At 36.7% G+C, this 18,932-nt stretch overlaps 1 protein-coding gene across 2 annotated transcripts in view; it reads left to right on the top strand.

The window, feature by feature from the left end:
- The window catches only part of LOC114752241 (nuclear pore complex protein NUP214), a 32,383-nt gene that overhangs the window by 11,395 nt on the left and 2,056 nt on the right, over positions 1-18,932 (top strand). The window contains exons 6-19 of one of the 2 annotated variants that reach the window (XM_028940966.1): positions 2,542-2,666; positions 4,742-4,854; positions 7,637-7,776; positions 9,841-10,006; positions 10,172-10,304; positions 10,388-10,495; positions 10,586-10,826; positions 10,926-11,236; positions 11,497-11,649; positions 12,444-12,501; positions 16,914-17,047; positions 17,121-17,245; positions 17,896-18,238; positions 18,715-18,907. In XM_028940966.1, the coding sequence (XP_028796799.1) occupies positions 2,542-2,666; positions 4,742-4,854; positions 7,637-7,776; positions 9,841-10,006; positions 10,172-10,304; positions 10,388-10,495; positions 10,586-10,826; positions 10,926-11,236; positions 11,497-11,649; positions 12,444-12,501; positions 16,914-17,047; positions 17,121-17,245; positions 17,896-18,238; positions 18,715-18,907 (2,343 nt within the window). Of the gene's footprint in view, positions 1-2,541; positions 2,667-4,741; positions 4,855-7,636; positions 7,777-9,840; positions 10,007-10,171; positions 10,305-10,387; positions 10,827-10,925; positions 11,237-11,496; positions 11,650-12,443; positions 12,502-16,913; positions 17,048-17,120; positions 17,246-17,895; positions 18,239-18,714; positions 18,908-18,932 lie in introns of both variants that reach the window. The other variant, XM_028940965.1, reaches the window with a different exon arrangement.

The following is an 18,932-nucleotide window of genomic DNA, read 5'->3' on the forward strand; positions in this document are numbered from 1 at the left end:
GAGGATCCATCCTCTTGGATTGCCTCTACTGAATTTTGGAAATTCAACTTTGGTGTGTGTAGGTCTTCGCCCCCTACTATAGGTATCTGAATCCTCTAGCGTTGCCTGCCTCTGCCATAGGTACCCGGAGCGGACATGTGTTCTAACGCTGCAACCTTCTTAGCCAAAGTATCCAAGGTTTCGAGTCTTAAAGCTATGGCTGCTAACGAGTCCCCAGCAAATGGGTTTTCTTCGTTTGGATTAGTGTTACGGGAGGCACGTGTCTCAACCATGGCTCTGATATCAAATGGTAAGAGCTGAGGTGGATAGAAAATTAATAAGCTAAGACAAAGTCTCCACTAGACCTCACAAGTAAGTGCTCACTTGCTCACACACAGTAGCCACTCGGAGAATCTCCTGATATGCTGAAATAATGTTTATTCACTCATATGACTAGCTTGAATAGAGGCTAGCATAAGCAAGATACAATAAGGAAATAAGGGAAATAACAAAATATCCCTATTTCATCAGGATAACATCAAAACAGAATCCAATCAAGCTAAGTGGACCTAGTGGACTCAAAGATCGTTTAAAAGAGCCCTATTATTCAGCTAACAACTCTGAAATATTCAAAATTAATGGAAATTAAATCTGAAAAAGACTTGGTCAAGATTCTTCCTTATTTCTTCTCCTTTGATAAGTTAGGATTCTATTAAACATCCATTTAATAAGATAAATATTTGATCCAAATCCTAATATCTAATCCTAATGTTATCTAATATCATCTAATCATAATCTTAATTATTTAACGACTTCTTTACAATTACATATCAATCAGTAACCCCTCCCTAGATACAGAGAACAGTACTGAACTAGAGCCAAGAAGCATTTTAATTGACCTCCCTTTGAACTAAATCTGCCCTTTGAACTAAATCTGTGCCAAAAACTCAAGAATATGGGTGTCTATAGTGCCAAGATTGAAGACATGTTACGCCACACACTCAAACCGCTCAAAATAGTTGAGACTGGACAATCCATGAATTCTAGACTCTGTTTCCGTCACTTCTCTTTGTATGTTTCATGCAAAGCAATCCTCTTGTGTGTGGGCGACAGCCTTGGTGTTTTCTAACCACCTGTTTGAAGTATGAGACAACACTTATGAGTCATTAATAGAGGCAAATGAAATTGTTTGAGTTGTCCTATTCAAGTTGCATTGAAAAGAATCAAGGGGCTTCTTTTCATTTTCCGTCACACCCACCCTGCTACTTTGAACAGATTTGTTGTCACTCATGAGATTCTGTTACCCGTCTTACTGAGATTCTGTATCTCTTGCAATTTTGTTATACGCTCCTTGGGTGTTGGTCTAACAAGGCCCACCACTTCTTTGAAGTGCTGTTAGGCCTTCTTGATCAGCAGACCTTTTTTTCCTTTATGAGCTGCCTGGCGAGCTCTTCTTTGATCCCTGCTAGTTCTTCTTTGATCCTTGCTACATGCACCATAACGTGATACTTTACTGGCAGTTTTATTCTACTCATGGCCCATCTAATCCTAATATCTTATAATATTTTCTATTATCTAATAATATCTAATCCTAATTTTGATTACTCTAGCCCTTTTAATCATAATAAGATGACTTAACTACCGTGAGGTCTTATTTACAATTGCATATCAGCTTTCTTGATGGATGTCTGCTAATGATTTTAAGATGGACATCAGGCCTGTTGCCTTGCCTTATAAATACTGTTCCCTGGTTGAATGGATTCCACTTTCTCGCAAAGTGGGGTATCCTATTTTTGATAGGTTTATGCTATGGAGAGCCCAACACTAGAGGTTGAACTTTTTCACCATTAGATGTTCTATTTTGAAATTTGCACCTACAATGAGTGAGAACCTTAAATACATCTAATGGCCGCAAAGCTCAACCTTTTTTTTTTTGTTTTTTGGGTTCTTATTTTTCAAAAATACAAGAAAACAATGGCACTGTGGGAGAACAGTTTTCACCAATGGCATTATTATAATTTTTACTGAAGTGTTTTTAAAGCAAATATTTGTTTTCTTGGTTTCAAAATTCGTTTTTGAATTCATGTTAACAGGACTCTCCATGGCCCTTAAAAAAACAAAAAAAATCAAATAGGCTCTTCAATTTTTTTGGCCTTTTTTTTTTTTTAATTCTTCAGAAGATACCTCATCCCCCTTTTTGGTATATCGTCTTCTATCCTCACATAATTACTTTGCTATTTGTTTAACCTAAAACAACGTATGTAATGAAGAATACATGCGTAATATCACCATGAGTTTAGCATCATATTGTCAGTATTTAATTATAAATCTGATTGCATCATCATAGTAGTCCTTCGATGGGATGACTAGGCTAAATTAGCTGTGATGAACGGGTGAAGTTATTGGAATCAATCTTAACTGTGCTGAGAGCTTGTTAGTAGATCTGGAACATTTAATTGGAAGCTTCTAGTATTGTCTTATGCTTGAATTTTGGTGTCTTCATTTATTCACCTTTTGTGATCTTATCAGACTTATTGGTTTTCTTTATAATAATTGTGCCAGTCGATTCTATCAAGTGGGTTCGACCTGATTCGATTGTTATTGGATCCTTTCAACTTGCTGGAGATGGAAAGGAGGAAAATTATCTGCTTCAAGTCATACAAAGTAGAGCTGGTGAAATCATTGATGTAATTTCAAGATTTGTGCTTCCGCTATTTAATAATCATGATGAGTTTCCCAAGATTGTGTTTATTTTACTGTCATTTATGATTACTTATTGTTTATTCCTTAGGAAGTTTGCAAGATCATCAGACACATGCATTAATCTTAAACGCTCATATTGTTTGCTTTCTGGTTAAATAAATTTGATTTGTATTTAGCTGTAGATCATGGTAACGTAACTCAGCCTTAGCCTCATCCTTTGTTGATTTTTCTCTTTTAGTATTATCATTACTAGGCATCCAAATATGCACTGATTTAATTGGTTAACTACAAGTCTGTTACTCAGAGTTCAATCAATTCCTAGATACTGGGGAAGTTTCAGTTGAAGTAATCCTTATGCAATTTATTTAAAAGACAAGGAAATAAAAGCTGAACAAATAAAATATTAACTAAATTAAATTAAGTGCCTGTTGTTGATATAATACAATACAATGGTGTAATGTGATCTGTGTAAATAACCTCATGTAGTGTGCTAAGGCTTGTTGCTGTTGTTATTGATAAAGTTGGTGAAAACATCAATCAGGTCTCTTAAAGGATCAACTTTCAACACTCCTTGAGTTCAGGACTGAGGAGTAGATGTTAATCATTCTCAGCTTGTTAGTTCACTCTTCTTGAGCACTAGTATGAACATAACTCATGTAGGCTAGAATCAACCTTTGATTAAATGGTGGTCATCTTCCGCATTTTTAATCCTATAAGGATGAATAGGATTTTTAACAATCTTGATACTCACCGTGTTATCACGAAATACTTTCGTAGGTACAGCAACACTAAGTTACTTGAGAAGTTTCATCAACAAATTTGAAGTGCTAAAGCATGAAAATCTGGTTTAGCACTAGTCCATGCAGCTGTGTGCTGCTACATATTCCTCCATGCAATTTGCCCGACCAAATTTAGAGTTGCTTGTAATTTCCCTCTTACAGTCACTAACATATCCCTGTCAGCATTTGAGTACACTTCAATGCTCACATGTTCATTCTTGTCGAAGAATAAGCCCCTTGAAGATGATTTTTGTTTTTAAAAAAAATATTCTATGATCATGATGGTTCTTATTTACCATCTCCATCGTACAAGTCTTTGATATCTCTGCCTGTCAACCAGTGAACTTTCCTGCATAGGTTTCAACTTGCAGTCAATCTTTCTTTGGACAAATATCAGATGTTGAGATCTGTCGTCATATGCAACAAAATTATTAATAGTGTTCCATCCAGCTCCTTAAAACTTTTTTGGGGCACAGAAACTTCCAAGTCTTCAGAACTTGGATTAAGGGAAGTTGACGGACTTTGCTTGGTTCGTGCAATCACTTTTGTGCTGTTTAGTAACATTGCTTTGCCCTGCTGTTCTGTCACTATTAGCGGTTGAATTTTCCTTTTTATGCTCTGGTATATTCTTTTACTGTATGGCAGTAAGACATGCCTTTGGTTTAATGTGTCAGGTTGCATGTGGGTCTGTTTCAGGGATTTGGTTTTGCTTCTTGGGTTCAAGGCTGTTTGAGCCTGTATAAGGTATCTTTGGGTTTGGGTCAAGGAAAGGATTTGCAAAGTTGTCAAGGTTAAGGACTCTTTGGTACTTAGAATGGGTAATGACATACAGAAAGGGAATGGAATGGGTCCCAATGGAATGTTAATTACCATGAATTTGCTTCGTATGACATTGAAAATATTGGAATGAAATTCCTTTTTATATGTAATGCAATAAAAATAAAATTGGAAAGACGAAATGCCCACAACTTAAAAATATTGATTCTTTCCCTCCTTATTTCACCTTCTCCATTTCATCAACAGATTACAAACCAGGTTCGATGAAACAAAACTTAATGGGAAATTCTTGGAACACAGTCCATGGAGATCTGGTTGATTTGTGCACTTAACTTTTGTTTTTGATTTTATATTGTCAATTTTATGCATTGCTTTCCCCCTCTTTTTGCCTGCTTTTCTGTATGGTTTGGAAATGCAAGAAGGGAGTGTAGTGTACCTAATGAAGGCTCCATCTGTTTGAATTGATGTGGTATAGAACTCTAAATTTGGATTTCTTCTTGCAGGCTCATTCTCAATTAATTGTGCAATCCTTCTATGATATTTATCAAGGACTAGTTGACGACATTGTGCCCATTAAATGTGGACCACACCTGTTACTGGCCTACCTAAATCAATGGTAAGACATTTTCCTTGTCATAAAGTTTTGGTAGTTTTGAATGTGTAAATTCAATACATATATCTTGTTTTAGACATAGTTCTTATAAACATGTTGATAGGGTACCAGATATCATGGGATTGTGGATGGAGTTAATGGATCAGTTTACTATTATTATTTCTTTTTGTTTTTTTTTACAAATAATAGAGATATTATATTTATAAATATCTCAGTTAGAATTTGTGAGATCTAGTTTCTTTAAATAGTTTATTTAGATTATTTAATGGGAGATTTTAAGAATCAAATAAGGATCCACATTGTTGTTGATAGGATCCATATTCTAATGGAGATTTTTCTTCCGCCTTTATTAATTTCTGGAATTAAATTCTGATCTCATAATTTAATAGACTTTTCTTCTTTGTTTCTCTTTATCTGTGCTGGATCCTACCACATGTTGTCATCCATCTTGGTAACAAAGGAGCAAGGGCAGTGCCTGATCCCGAACCTCAATTGGGTTGTGCTTGGGATGAACAAGAAACTATGCCTGTTGTCCTATATGCGCATGATTAAGCTCTGATATTATTAGATTTTGATAATAAAAAATGATTTGAATGGCTTACTTTATCTGAATGAAATGGAAGAATATTTCTTGCGACTGTGGGAGCAAATTTGCCTTTAGAATCCCGTAGCATTTGTAGAGAAGATAAAGTTCATTTATATGAGATAATAAATCGAATAATAAAATTAGGAGACTAAGAATTTAAGATGATAGTCAAAATCAATGGATATATGATCATCATAATAAATGTTGATTTTTTTTGTTTGGGTAGGGGAACTCAAACTGTCATGACTACTAATTTAGCATCCAAGTGAACTTGTGGCTGGGCTTAGTCCATTTCAACAAACTTGCCTAAGCTATTTTCCATTGGGAATTAAAAAAAAAAAAATATCTTAAGTGATGCAATTAAGATTGCCTCGTTGTTATTTGCCTTTCGTTTTTCTTATTACTTTTAGATGTGAATTTCTCTCTTTCAAGGCTTATCTCTAACACTTCTCGGATGTGATTGGTCTTGGCTCACTTTTTTTTGGGAGTCTAGCTATCACTTTACTTAGCCCTTGGGTCTTATTCTTCATTGCTCGTTCTTTCCTTAAATTTGGAAATGTCATTGACTAGCTCATCATTTCTTTAGTGTCTAGCTTTCATATGCTCAATCCGATTCAATTTGCCTAGGGTTGTGTTCTTTGAGCCTTAGGCTGCAAGTCGCAACTTCCATTTTTTTGGCATTATTCTAATAAGGTTAAGAGAAAGTTTTACCACACTGTTATATGGTAGTGAATATTGGGCTTTAAAGAGACAGCTTGAGTATAAAGTAGGAGTAGTTGAGATGAGAATGTTGAGATGGATGTATGGTCATATAAGAAAAGATAGGATTTGTAACGAACTTGTACGCGGAAAAGTTGGAGTGGCTACTATTGGAGAGAAAATGATAGAAAATCATTTCAGATGGTTTGGTCACGTTCAAAGAAGGCCTTTGGAAGTGCCGGTGAAAATGGTTGATCAAACAATATAGGGCCTTCTAAAAAGGGGCAGAGGAAGACCAAAAGGAACACTTATTGAAGTTATTGAGCGAGAACTTTTAATTAACAATATATCCAAAGATTGGGTCTTTGATAGAGCTCAATGGCATTGTGCGATTCATGCAGCTGACTCCACCTAATGGGATAAGGTTTGGTTGTTGTTTTATATGGGCTTGCAGCCCTAGGTCCAGCAAAATTTTCTTTTTGTGGTCTCAAATCTTACTGCAGTTTGGCACCTTTTGCTGCAATACCATATTAATTTTTTTTCCCCCCTGTTTGAATCCTAATGAAGTGAAGCTTAGTCCATCACCACTATATATCCAGTACCCAAATGAGCTGGTACTTTGTCTTGTCCGTTTTGCCAAGATAGCTTAAGTTACTTGATTTGAATTGCCACAATCTTAGATGTCTCTAATCATTTTAATCACTTTTAGACGTGGGACTTTAATCTTTCAAGGCTTATTTCCAACACCAACAGGTTATCTAGTATTGAAGACCTAAGGATGCACAAGTAAATCTACAGTGTGAGAAATTATCCCTGAGAACTTTAACGTTTTGATGGATAAGAGTTGGCTACCCCAAAATGTGGTTAGGTGCTTTTCAGAGCTTGAAGATATACTTGCTGCGTCTAGAATTGCATGACTCCCTTGCTTACTTTCCTCTTTTGAGGAACTTCACACTCAATTAGATTAAAAAAATTGAGCGTATGCATTTGTGTTGTTTTAAAAGTATTTCTTGCAAGGGTTACCCTCTTTATTAGCCATTAACAGTTAACAAATAGAACCAACTTCAAAATGTGCCTCATGATATTCCTTTGTTTGGGAACTTGTGCTAAAATCATATGCAAATTTAGAACTCAACAAATTGGTTGCAGAATCACCATCAAAGTATAAATCTTTGTTATGCCTATGCTCTTTATCTATTGTTGAACGAGTTATTTCTACACTAATCTACCCAATGGTCGCATAGCTACAAAATTTCATCAAATCAATGGTTTTCCGTATTAGTGACTTTATTCCTAATATTCTTCTTAGTCATGAATTTTTGCCTTTTGAATAGTTACAAATTTTAAAAAATGGTTTAATTCATTTCATCAATAAAAGTTGACTTCCTCCTTTAAAGTGTGTTCACTGCTCATCAGTCATCATTGGGTTCACAGTTAAGTATTTTTGCTTTCTGCAATCTTGGACTAATGAATTTTTTTTAATTTTATCAATACCTGCAGCCAGCTTGCAATCAATGCTAACAGGAAAAATACGGATCAGCACATTATGTTGCTTGGTTGGTCTGCAGATGATGATAAGAGTGAAGCTGTGGTTGTTGATATTGATCGTGACAATTGGGTTCCAAGAATTGAGCTTCAAGGTATGTTATTGCCTATTTGAGAAGGCACTATGCATTTTCTTCAGCATAAGTCATTATTAAATATGCTCAATCAATTTTCTTGAGTTCTTTTGCTACTATGCTTAGAAGTGGTGTTGATATTGCCTTCCTTCAATCATATTTAGAGATATGCTTCTATATTAATTACAAAATATACAGTTATGTATAAGATATTGTTGACACTCCCCATTAAGTTGGAGCAGATTTTTTTTTTTCTTTTTTCAAATTATTACTATTATAAAGCAAACTCTAAGAAACATGCTAATCGCCAAACCATATACATAAGAGTTTTAAGGAGAACTAGATCATAGTCATGCCACTTTCAGTTGAGGCTTCATGTCCCTATCTACTCCCATAAAGACCATAACCAAATGCACATTTAAACCAAACAAAGTTCGTTCATCTCTACAAAAATTCTGCACAAATCGAGAACAATTTTTCTTAGCAGGAGAAATCTTTCCATGACAGCAACCTTGCACTCTCCTATTGAATCTCCATTCAAATTTGCTGAAAGATACTATCAGGTAATTTTTTTTACGTATCTAAAGCTCCTAGCATTACTGTCAGTCCACTGAGCAGAAAGCAAACATCAGTAATCTTTTAAAGCCAGCTATGCTTCCAAATGAATAAAATCATAGTTGTCCATCTATTAAACCTGTGAGAAAATTTCCTCACTTGCAATCAGTTCAACATCATTTCAAAACTTCCCCCATACAGGTACACTCAAAAAACAAGTGCTGTATAGATTCGGGTACCACATTGCACAACACATACTTAATATTTGTCACAAGTACATTCATGAGTTAATCTATGCCAACAATCGACCAAAACACAAGCCAGAAGATATGAGATGCTAGTAAAGAATCTAATATGTTTATCTCATAAATCTTGATATTAGCTTCCCAGTGAGTATAATAATTCCGTTTATGATTAAGCCCCAAGAGGAGCCCATGGAAGCAATAATCAGAATTCTCAGATGCCTCTAAATGACACCAAGGGATTGTTCTTTGAGAAGGAAAGATCAGGAGGTGTTGAAGTGTTCCTTCATGCTGATTGGATTGGTTCAGTTATAGATAGAAGGCATACAGCGAGGTATTGTACATTTGTCTGGGGAAATTTTGTTACTTGGAACAAGAAACAGCTAGTTGTAGCTAGAAGTAGTGTAGAATCTAAATATCAAGCTTGGCTTTGAAAATTTGTGAAGGAACATGGATGAAGGGATTGTTAACAGAAATGAAGCTTGGTGCATCGCCAACAATGTAGTTGTGGGTTGATAGTGTGCAACTACAGGCATTGGTAAGAATCGCATCCGCCAAGATAGAGCCAAGCATGTTAAAATAGATTGTTACTTAATAAAAGACAGGATCGACTCAAGTTTAATTGATTTGGCTTGCAAGCCTACCAGCATGTAAGATATAGACCTGCTCACTAAAGCTTTGTCAGGAACAAAATTTGCGGAACTAAGTAGCAAGTTGAGAATTCTGAACGTTACTCTTGAGCTTGAGGAGGAATGGAGGACCATGAGATGTGGAATTTTGGGCCGTATCCCGTAACAGTTGTTATTTTTCTGTTTTTCAATCTTATTATCCAGATTGCAGGAGTTGTTTGTTCAAGCTCCTATATTCCTAGATTTCTTCATTATTTTGCTCCTCTTGTTTTGCGTTGCCAGCTTGGGTATTCTGCTGCAAGCTTATTTGGTTCTGTATACTTCATTAATTCAATTAAATATAGAATTATCTTCTGGTTTTGATCGTGAGACTAGTGTTAATCTATGTCAACTATGTAGCTCCTGATCCTTTCAGACTCTTTCCAGGGCTATATCTTGGATTAAGATTAATGTTTTCTTTGGCTTTTTTAATGTAAGTTAACATTTCAATTAAATATGGAATTATCTTCTGGTTTTGATCATGAGACTAGTGTTACTTTATGTCAACTATGTAGCATCTTGATCCTTTCAGACTATTTCCAGGGCTATATCTTGGATTAAGGTTAATATTTTCTTGGGCTTTTTTAATGTAAATTGACATGTCAATTTCCCCCCTCCAGAAAACGGTGATGATAATTTGGTCTTGGGGCTATGCATTGATAATGTTTCAATCTATCAGAAAGTTGGCATTCAACTTGGTACGGAAGAAAGGACTGAGCTCACACCATGTTGTGTTCTCATATGTCTTACCTTAGATGGAAGGCTTGTCATGTTCAATGTTGCCAGGTATCAGCTTTTGTTGTTCGCATGTACTTCCATTTTCTTGGACGCATGATTAATTACTTTGAATGGGAACAGAAGTTGCATATTAGGAGTTCCAGTGATCCGAGATTCTTTATTTTGTCCATGTAGTTTTGGTTACTCAATAGGTTGTGTTTGCCTTGTCTTTAGTATTGCAGAGAGTGAAGCTTCTGCTGAGGTGGTTTCTGTGGTGCCTGACGAGGAAAAGGATGCCTCTTCAAAGCTTCCTGTGGAGGAATGTTCTACTCTTATTCATGGATTGCAGAAACAAAAATTAGAGCAGGTTCATTTGGGTCTTAATTTCCTAGATATGAAATGAATCATTCCACCAGGGGTTGATCAAACTTGTATGAAAATTGTATGCAGGCTTCAGAGGTGTCTGGGAATTTAAAACTCAGGCAATTTGCAGATCCTTGTCAAGAAACACTTGATGAAGATATCACGAAGAGCCAAGAAGTGAAATCATTGGCAAACGTACAGTCTCTTAAGCCTGATGAGCGGCAAATGCTTCCAAATGTAAATCTGAATCAAGAATCTAATGGTCAGAATACATGCATGTCACAGGAGCATAACACTAAGCTAGGTCAATTTTCATCAAGTGCTTCTCTAGAGCAACGAAGCAGGATTGAAACCCAAAAAATTAGAGGACTTGAATGTGGCAGTGATTCTTTTAGAGTGACAAGTCCTACTCCTTCTGTCTTGCCCAGTCATAACAACTTACAAGAAAGTACTCAGATGACTAATGAATTGTTTAACAAAAATAATTCAAGGCACTCACAGATATCTTCTTCTCGCCAATCAGCAGGTGAAAATTTCACATAATGAAATGCTGTTGTTTCTTCATTTTTTAACACTGGGTAATCTTCAGATCTGTGCTTCTAAAATCCAAATATATATTGTACAGGCGATGTAAATATTAACGTTGTAAAAGATCATCCAAGACGTGGTTCCAAGCCTTTTGATGTTCTGGATACAGATAGCTTGTTACATGCTGTCAATTACACCAGTAGATCGGTTCAGAATGAGGGACAAAAAGCTTCAAAAGGAGCAGGAAATTTGGAAATGCTCTCCTTTTGTGCCCCACAACTTCCATTGAATGAAAATAGTGCAGTTGAGAAACCTTCCATTCATAAATTTCGTGGCAAAGAGCATCACAGAGCTTCTACGCTTGGGATATCGACTTCTGAACTGAACCTGTCAAAGCAGTTTGGCAATGTATTACTTCTTAAAATATTCATAATTCTCATGTAGACATTATATGGTAGAACTTGAAGGAGTATGCCTTCAATAGAACTGTATCATCCTGAATTCCTTAGTCTGCCTCCTCATTCTAGTTAACCTGTATGAATGTTATGTCTTCTAGTATTTCTTTTCCCCTTGGTCAGTACATTGATTTCATGAATATTCATTGGCCATTTATTTTTCCTGTAATTAATTACTTATCATGTTGCCTAATCCGTCTATCTACTGCTCAGATTCATGAGATGACTATAGAGCTGGATCTGCTATTGAGGTCAATAGAAGAGGCTGGTGGCTTTACAGATACTTGCACCAGGTCACTTGTTAGTCCAGTTGAGCGATTGGAGCAAGGCATGGGCACTCTGTCAGAGAATAGCAAAATATGGATGGTAATTTTTCTTTGTTCACTATATTCCCTTTTCATTTTTCAAGGCTTAGTGTATATGACTTTACCATTTCTGATTGAACTTTAGTGATGGTCTTGTTATTTAAACCATCTTAGTTCATTCATTCTGGTGATTAGTAAGACCTTTATGATGTCGTTGCGACCACATTAATTGATTACTTGCCACTTATTAAGCCAGTTCTAAAGCAATGGTAATGAGTAGCAGCTGAGATGCTGGACAGTATATTTGAAGATTAGCAATTTTTGTTATCGTATTATTTTGAGATTTCACCTCTGTAAGTTTTCTGTCCCTAGAATAAATGAGTGATAAGTACTTGTTTCCAGCTGCTATTGGCTGCTGTGATTTGAGTTGATGAAGTGCTTGCTAGATGAAACAATAAGAATATGTATGTTTTAAAAAATCCTCTGAACAATATGATTAGGACGATGTCTATTTTATTTTGCTGATCCCCTGCCCCCCTTTTTTTGGGGTTGAGGAGACTTTGGCAGTGTAACAGTCCCTGGGCTTCTGTTTTATTTAATAGATTTTTTTCTCGTACTCAGAGGAGTGAGAAATACTAGAACAGAGGGCTGGCAAAAATGAAGCTCTTGGCATGAACGAATGATAGCTGAAAAGAGCATTACAATTCCTTTGTAAATCATTAAGGAACACGTCCCAAGTGCATTAGTGTTTCCTAGTTGTATCTGTGTAGTTTATTTACGCATTCTTTCTGTTGTTTTTTTCCTCTCTCTTTTATAAGAAAAAACTGATTTGAATTATGACTTGTCTCTTTGCAGTGCCAAGTCATTGAACAACTTGGGGAGGTCCATTCTCTTCTTGATAAGACCATACAAGGTATTTCTGAATAGGATAGTTTCTTTATTGCATTCTATCTTTTATCTAAGAAACTTATTGTTTCTCATATACTGAAGGTGATTGATGGAATCACAGCTCTGAAAGATGTATTATTCAATCACAAAATACTCCTCCATAGAGTGTAGGTCTAATGGAGGCAAAGCTAAACAGAGAAAACACTCAGTACCCTATGCATTTTAGAGGCACAGGAACTCCCAATTCACTCACCACATTTACCATGCCCTTTCCAATAATGAGACCCCCTGTTATATAGCTCTCTCTCTTCCTAACTGTCAAATGGAAAATACCACAAATACTCACGCTCACATGGTTCACTCTCCTGATCTCAATATTATCCCTATACCCAACGTTACCCCGGCCATGAAGAACCACCTTGTCCTCAAGTTGACCCAAAAGAAAAATGGAGTCCAGAGTTTTCATCCCAAAAATCTGATCATGTCCTGTATATTCTCCTAAAAATATGAAAATCCTAAACAGCCATATTGAATCAATACTAGAGAGACTAGATGCTTTGGGCATGCCATCTTTGTTTGCCCTTCCCATTATGTCAGTGTATAGATTAGACATGCCAATGAAGTCCTTATCAATGGAAAGCTTCCCTTCTTTCGCAGCTTGAGTCACTATAAGATACTCACCACAATGAGCATACAAATTTGAGGAATTGGGCAACAAAATACCACAACAAAACAAAACCAAAAAGCTTGAGCAAGCCCGTCCAATTTGTTGCTTCTGCTCCAGGAAAATTGGAATGTTCAGTTAGCCTCGGCTTATTCACCCTCATATGCCCCGCCAATACTCTAATCTCTTCTTGTTTGTATATATTCATTATGAACAGGCAGAAGCACTCCCCCATCCCTAATCTTAGATTTACATGGACCGTATAGGGGTAAATCCATACCAGAGAAATCAAACATATTAGTGTAGGGTACCAAACAGAGCTCCAAGGGTTGTGTTAAGAGGGAGACAAGTGACCTCTGCTCATGTATTTGCAGCTTGAACTAGTTCCAAGATGCGTGTTGCCGACATTGCTAAATAAAGGTTGAAGGAAAATTGCTTCGTTTCTTCGGTACTTAACATCTCCGTTCATTGGTTAATAGGTTGCGCAGGGTGTTGGTTAATAGGTTGTGCAGGGTGGGTGATTATTCGGGCCATCTTCGCACCATAAGGAGGCCTGGTTAAGTTACCTCTCCAATTAAATTTAGGAAAATTGCTAGGTAAAATGAAAATCATATTACATACGAATCATTAACAACAAAACTTGTCTCAAATTTTATAAAATATGGAGCCTAAAATCTTTTTTGTTCTTTTCCAAAGGAAAAATGAAAAGACTACATAATCCCACTGCAATGACTTCGATGTTTGGAGATAAGTATGTATGGTCCAAAACCAAGGACACTATAGATGCCGACAATGTCCATGACCAATTGACCATCCAATTGCTAAATACATTGACCGATTTGCCCTTGCTGTTGTCCACCTCCATCACAGCTAAGATGCTTGCGAATCCAATCCACCAACCATATGAGTTGGTTGCCATTGCAGCTTTTGTTAGCCTTGTCTACCGTTGAGAACATGAAAAAACAGAGGTCAGTGCCCCTCTCTTTTAGCTTCTGGTAGTCCATATATGTCAGCCAACTTCATTAGTTCCTCTGGTTTATATTTGCAGCAGCATAGTTGGCCACTATGGCATCCTTAGCCACAATGCAATGATCTCAGAATCTGATTCAGTTTTGTCCACTTGAGATTTCAGAGCCTTCGATGACTCAACCTCAACATGAACTTCCTTAACTTCATCTGAGTGAAATCAACTTGTTTTTCCTCATGGTATGTGAGTAAAATCCAGCATGTACGAAAGTCAGCTCAAATAGTATTGCCTCTTAGTGCACTAAAATGGTTCCACAAAATGTCTCCCACACCATCTAGCTAACAGACTTGGAAGCTTATGAAGGCCATGTAGCTTTGCCTCAACAGGTGTCATCTCTTGGTTCTCTATCTCTAAACTTTGTTCGCATCTCACAAAATTCTTCTTTCACCCTCTTCAATCGTTGCGCTGTGTCGTCTAGACGCCTTGAGAACTTCTCCAGGCTCTATTGCAGCAGGAGTAAGTGTAGCCAAATTCCCATGGATTGTACGGCTTTGATACCTTTGATGGAATCACGGCTTTGAAATATGTATTATTCAATCACAGAATACTCCTCCACAAAGACAGTGTAGGTCTAACGGAGGCAAAGCTAAACAGAGAAAACACTCACTACTCTATGCATTCGAGAAGCAGAGGAACTCTCCAAATTCACTCACCATATTTACCATGCCCTTTCCAATAACGTATAGCCCTCTCTCCTTAACTGTCAAATGGAAAATACCACAAATACCCACACTGACATGGTTCACACCCCATATCTCAAAATTATCCCTATACCCAACAGTGATGAGTTAAGTTTGTAAGAATCCTATGAGAATGATTTAGATGAATGATATGCGTAATGATAAAGGGATAACATAGGAAGGAAAGGATATTAGTAGCTGCCTAATAGGGCTTTATTAGTGGCATGAGTTTAAGATCCTTGCTCATATTCTAATAGAGTTTTTCTTCCATCTTTATTAATTTATAATGTCAGATTCTAATTACATATTTAGTAAAGATTTTCCTCCTCTCTCTACCTATCTTGGAACCCATCAGAAACAAACAATGAAAATAAAGCTGCCAAAAGTACAAAACTTAAAGCCTAAACTACAATCATGTTGGAGATCACAATCTAATCTTTTTGTTTTATTTTTTCCACGTATTATCTTGTATTGTCAAAATTGGAGGGTTTACTAAAAAAAAAAATGGAGGGTCTGAATGTTTTATTGATCTAATCTTTTTCTATACATGGTTGGTTATATACATATACAAGAAGTAAAAGTAAGTGCAACATAATATAGCAAAAGCAGGTGCAGGACAGTGAATTGGCCAACTACACTCAATAAATGAGATGTCTGCCCGAGTATTTGTTTGGTAATGAAGTTTTCCTAGTAGTCTCTGGTATCTTTTAGGACCTGTGAGAGGCTCCTCTTGTCTTTTGGTTTGACATTCAGATCAACATCAACTGATTTGCAAACTAGCATATGTATCTCGCTCAATATGTCTAAAGCTTATTTACTTGAGATATAGCAGCTTGGTGCGACATTGAGCAAATTCCTGGTACATGTCTGATTTTTCTCAATTCTTTAGTTTGGAAAGAAGAGAGCAAGTGTTGTTTAAGTTGAACAGTGCCTTCTTGATCATTGCCTGTAATTACGATGCTGTCTGAATAAACTATCAAGTACATATGTTTGAACCATCTAAAACTTCTGAACAATTAAGCAAAACTTTCCAGACCAGAAACAAAGTGTTTTAGTTCATAAAGTGATTTAGGAAGTGAATGAGTCTTTCCAAACTCCTCCTGAGCAAAAAGCTGGTGAAAGGCTTTCTTCCACTAGGAAGACATTCTTTGAACGCCTTCAAAGAGCAATGGGAGGACTTTCAATAGAAGGAAGGACTGAGGTTGGAGCTGGTACTGGAGCAGAGTGCAAGTCATTAGCTACTTTAGCAGAGCCTACATGAGGAGGTGAGGTACGAGGACAATGATGATAGGTTTGAAGAAGTGGAGTGGAAGTGAAAGGAGAATTGGCTGGAGTAAGTAATGCAGGGAAGCAGAAGAATCTCTTAGGCTGATGTTCTGTAGTGGGTGAAGAATAATGGATTTTTCAAAGAATGTCGCATTTGCAGAGGTTAAACATTTGTGATTGTCTGGTGAGTAAAATAAAAGCAACTGGCTAGGAGCAGACTAGCTGAATGTATTCAAGTTCGGTCTGAATAGTGTGTTTGAGAGGTCAAAATCATAGTGGTAGTGGGAGCAAAATATCAAAACTTGGTATATTTGTGTGTAATTTTTGAAAGGTTTTTGTTACCCTTCCTCCAAATTTTCTCCTCTCACATTCTTACTCTGAAATCATGTGACATCCTGGATGTGCTCCCTTCAATGCTGATTTTATATGCTTCCTTTGTTTATTTGGTTCTTCAGCAGTTATCTACTTCTTTTTTTGGCCTTGTTTGATAGTTCCTGATTTGTTGGACTCTATCTGGTTTTTTCTCCATAATGATTCTCCCTATATTTTCGGGACTGATAAGGCAGACTTGGTGCCTCAGCATTACGTATATCAGTTTATGCTGATCAGCAAAACACATGATTGAGTAATCCACAAAAGCTTTCGGCCGTTTTCAAGCTCTGCTAGTAGGACCATTGAATTATGAACAATCAAATAATATGATGCTTAGCTTATGGTGATACATTGGCCTACGTATGCCCTTACTTTTTTCCTTTCTGGATCTTTATTTCTGGCGTAAAGTTGATCTTATCATATGACAGTTGTGGCAAGAAAGATGTACATGGAAGGGATTTTTAAGCAAGCTTCTGATAGCCAATATTGGGACCTGTGGAATCGGCAGAAGTTGAATTCAGAACTTGAGCTGAAGCAGCAGCATATACAGAGTCTGAATCAGGTGTTGTAAGTAATATGACAGATCAAAGATTTCTGTGACTAGGATTTAACAGTTAATGTCTACCTTGTTTCAGGATTTGACCAATCAGTTAATTGAATTGGAGAGGCATTTCAATGTCCTTGAACTCAATACATTCAGTGAATACAGTGGAACACATGTAGATCATGCAACTATTCAGAATAGATATAGATCTTCAAGGTAAAATAAATTGTAACTCTTGGACTGAACATAATGGGAAAATGTGCAACTTAGTCCGCTTGACATCATCTTGTAATTTCGATTGAAGAGCGGTGGATCAATCTATTGTTTTTAAGTTTTATTTTTCGTTAAGTAACTAATTAGAGATGGAGGAGAGTGTATTTCTCCTTTTATTCTTTATTATTTCTTGGCGTTCTTCAGTCTTCTAGTTTGGGTGGCTGAGAAGATGAGGAGGGTTTTCTGTGGTTGTTAGGTTTTTTCAGCGACCTATTTTTTCAGCCCTTGTTTCAGCTCCTGTCTTGTACATAACAGCCCAGCCAGAATTTTAATCTTTAAGATGCGACCATCTTGAGGAACTTTTGTTTTCAAGGAGCTTAGTGTATTTCGTTGGAGCAAAGGCTGTTCAAAGATATTTCAGCGTTTTATGGCTGCAAAGATATTTCATTGTGATATGGCTGTTATGGACAAGTGTGGTTTCATGGCTCTACTCTTTCATGCTTTCCACTGAATTTTGAGAAGAACGTCTCTCATCTATGTTGTGGATCAGAGTTCTTGTGCGCTAATAAAAAAAGAACATATATTTCTTGGCTTGTTACTAAAAATAACATTGAGCAGTATTTTACTGAACTGGATCTTTTTCCCCTTTCCAGAAACATTCAGTCATTGTGTAGTGTACATAATGCAATGAATTCACAACTCGTAGCTGCAGAGAATCTTTCAGAATCACTCTCAAAACAAATGGCTTCATTGAATATAAAGTCCCCGTCTGAGGAACAGAAGACCGTGAAGGAGTTGTTTGAAACAATAGGAATTCCATATCAACCTTCGTTTGGCTCTACAGACATGAAAAATGTTATAAATACTCCTTCAAGCAAGAATTTACAGCTCTCTAATTTGGCAACTGATAAAGATCATTCTAAGAAAAATCAAGCCAATGCTTTTAAGGGCTGTGAACCAGAAATGTCTAGGAGGAGAAGAGACTCTCTTGATCAGGTATTATTTTCTTGCAACTTAAGTGTTCATTGGTTTAAGCTCCTCCATTTTGCTGCTTGACGATGATTTTGTCAATATATTTTCTTCGCTGCATCTCTTACCTGGTGAAATGCCAAAGACCTGTAGGCAGATCCATTTATTTTGTGTCCTAGCATATCTTTAAGTGAGGGAATGCCTTACTTTTATTGTAAATATTTATACAGCTTTGTTAGCATTTTTTATCTTCCATTCGGCATTATCATAGAGGTTTTTTCCTCTGCATATGTATTGGAATGTACCCGAGCCATAACTAGACCAGATATGTACCTGATGTGATACCTGTAGAGCAGAACTTAGGGTACCGAAGCTTCATGGTGCGCATTGCAGATTGCCAAATTGTTTTTTTATGAAATGTTTAACTCAACTGATGCATGGTTTTGGTTGATACTTGGTTTCACTAATGTTATAATTTCTGAGTATTACTAAACTTGGGACAGAGTTGGACCTGTTCTGAGCCTCCTAAAACCACTGTCAGAAGAATGCTGCTGCAAGATGTCAAGAAACCAGATATCAATAGATCTTTCTTTTCAATGGATAAAGAAAATATTGACCTTGCTTTGCCAAAAAGATCTCCGCATCAAACGGATTCCAGAGTCTCCTTAACTATATCCACTGCATCTGAACAGAGAGGTGATCTCGCCTAATTGCTGGCCTG

Source organism: Neltuma alba, unplaced genomic scaffold, assembly GCF_004799145.2.
Source record: "Neltuma alba isolate B1F8T4 unplaced genomic scaffold, ASM479914v2 tig00007294_pilon, whole genome shotgun sequence".
NCBI classification, from domain to species: Eukaryota; Viridiplantae; Streptophyta; class Magnoliopsida; order Fabales; family Fabaceae; genus Neltuma; species Neltuma alba.